At 35.2% G+C, this 2,719-nt stretch overlaps 1 protein-coding gene across 1 annotated transcript in view; it reads left to right on the plus strand.

Annotated features, from left to right (window-relative positions):
• Positions 1 to 2,331, plus strand: part of LOC108361531 (uncharacterized) — a gene marked incomplete at its 3' end in the record, with an annotated part of 57,054 nt that extends 54,723 nt beyond the window's left edge. Inside the window, exon 4 of the mRNA XM_017614162.1 lies at positions 2,314 to 2,331. Coding sequence (XP_017469651.1) covers positions 2,314 to 2,331 — 18 coding nt within the window. The remainder of the gene's footprint in view (positions 1 to 2,313) is intronic.
• Between the last annotated feature and the right edge of the window lie 388 nt (positions 2,332 to 2,719).

Below are 2,719 nucleotides of genomic sequence, written 5' to 3' on the forward strand. Positions count from 1 at the left end.
CGTTTTTGAGTAAATTTGAAGTTTTGTTTTTATTTTTTTTCTTTAGTTAAAATTTGTTAATTTGTATGTTGTTTTCTGTTTTTTTTTATGAGTTGGAGGGACTTTCCGGCATAAGGGTCATAGGAACAGCACTTGGTATCAAAAGTGCCATTCCTGTACCTCCCGGTGCATTTATGAAATCTGCTGCTTTAAAATGTTTAACGCACAGCAAGGCATTTCGCTGCAGTTCTGCCCCAAAGCTGTTTTCGCAACACTCTTTACGCGAAGGACATTGAGGCACGTTAAAAACAATTAGTGGTATCTGCTTCATATTTAAAACCACATAAAAAACAACGCTTCAGGTGTTGCATTTTTAACACATACACTAAGTATAAACCGCACAACACTACTCAAATTCACATGTTAATTAAAATTTGTTATTAACGAACATTAAAAAAAAACAACGATATGACATTCAAAGCGTAACGAAATATAGGAAATAAAAGAAAAACAAGTTGAAGTTTAAAGGTTTGGTTCTCATGAGAGCAACGTCATTTTGGCTTCTACCTGTATTAATGTGCCTTGCCATTGTTCATACGTTAAAAATTACGTGTTCAGAGTTTTACAATTATATTAAGGAAAAGTCAAAAGTTTTGAAACAAATTCACAGCAACCCATGATACAAAAAATAAGGTAGTTTCATTGTCACTTTTTCGTCGCCATATTAACAACCTGACAATTAAGCAGATTGTGACATTTCGTGCTACCATATCCAATATCTAAAATCATTAAAATTTTGTTATTAATTTTTTGTTTATTTAAAGCATTTTGTTCTTATAATCGAAATTTGAACAAGCAAACGGTCTATTTTTGGGTATGGTTCGGTTATTTGTCCAATGATTTTAGGTTATTGTGTCCACACGCATATCCCAAATAAAAAAATGTGAACATACGCCTGCAATAAAAGGATTCAAATTTGATTTAAAATAAAGATTTACAATTTTCGAACACTAAATTGTTAATAAATTCGGTGTGAAATATGCACTTTTTTGTAAAAAATACCGTGTAGCCATAGTTGGGCAGATTAGGGTTATTTTTTGCAAGCGCGGCGAAGGCCTCCAACTCGGAGAGGTATTCTGCGCGTAAGTCCTTTGGTTGCCGTAACCCGAGCTTACATTTTCTGGCAAAATGCTAAGTTTACCACATTTTCAAATGGGTGCCGAGCGGTCAGAGAGGTTAAGGGTGACTTTCCTTAAAGTTTGGACCGTTCTCTTTATAATGGGTGGATTCATCTTTTTTTTCACACCCGCTCCAATATTGAACAGTAAACTATATTGAAGAGATTCGCAAGCCACCATAAAAGTCGTATTATGAACTTTCACACCGTTAAAAAAGTATTTGGTTGTGGTTTCAAGTCCTCTAAACATTTGTTTAGCCGTTCAAAACTTTACGACACACGACAATAGGACACTTACGACACCTTGTGAACCATCTAGATATGTATTAAATTCACACCGAAATGTGTATATCAGAAACAATTATCTTCGGTATAGAAACCCGTAATAGTCCTGGATAGATACATTGTAAAATAATCAGATGACAATAAGACACAAACAAGTTTGAAAACCCCTACATATACATATGTATATGTTCACTAAAATTTAATCTAAATGGGAAGTGGTCATCGTATTTAGTGTAAAATTCAGGAAACAAGTTATCAAAAATCAACTAAAATCTAGGCTACAAAACTTAATTTTCAAATTTTTTTTTGTAGTTGTTGTGTTAATAATAATTGATTGGCGCTTACACATATGTTAGTGTTTATCCGAGCTTCTCCTCCGAATTGTGGCGTGCGCCTTGATGTTGTCACACAAAGCGGAGGGACCTACTAAAGTCCTATAGTTTTACGCCGAATCCGAACGGCGATTGTATTTTTATGAGAAGCAGTTGTTGTGTTAGATGTACCAAATTGTCCTGGTTTGGCAACGGAGATATCTGGCAGCCCAACCTTTAAGGCTTTTCTACGTATGAAAACACTTATGGCTGATTCACATACAACTTTCTTCGCTTTGCTTGATAGTACTTTGCTTTGACATATAAGATCGATGTAGGCATATGCATGAGTATGCTCACATAAAAAACGTTTGAAGCAAAGCAAAGCAAAACGAAGCAAAATCTTGGGCAACTCTCAACTTTTGCCCGCTTTGGCAATCAGCTGTCTACATGTATCTTTTCTCGTGCGCTTGCATTTGCATTTAATGACAAAAATAGGGTTAATAGGAATTTTTATTGCTATTATTAATGCATATTATTATATTGTTATCTATTTTACAGATAAAAAATATGGAGGAAAAGGAGAACGCAAAAGCTGTCAAAGAGTTTATTGTAGCATACCTTCTGCGTTTCACGCTTTGTGGTCAAAGTTTGAACTGTCAAGCAAAGCTAGGAAAGTTGTATGTGAATGGCCCTTTACCGTCATAGTGCAGCAGTGCATCAAGAGTACTACATATACTCCACTAAAAAAAATCAAAGTTAAATAAAGAGGCTATCTAGCAACCATTTTGGTTCTTTATTTCGAAACCAGATAAATTTTCGTGGACGACCCCTTACATCTCATGGACCCCCATATTTTTTTCACGCCAACGTAGACCTCCGTGGAGTCTCCCTGGGCCACTTTGGGAATCACACATACATCAATAGTTAAGAGATTGGGATTTTATATCTAAGAACCATTTTTGTT

Source organism: Rhagoletis zephyria, unplaced genomic scaffold (genome assembly GCF_001687245.7).
Source record: "Rhagoletis zephyria isolate East Lansing unplaced genomic scaffold, Rhagoletis_zephyria_1.1 Rzeph_scaffold_00785, whole genome shotgun sequence".
Taxonomy (NCBI): domain Eukaryota; kingdom Metazoa; phylum Arthropoda; class Insecta; order Diptera; family Tephritidae; genus Rhagoletis; species Rhagoletis zephyria.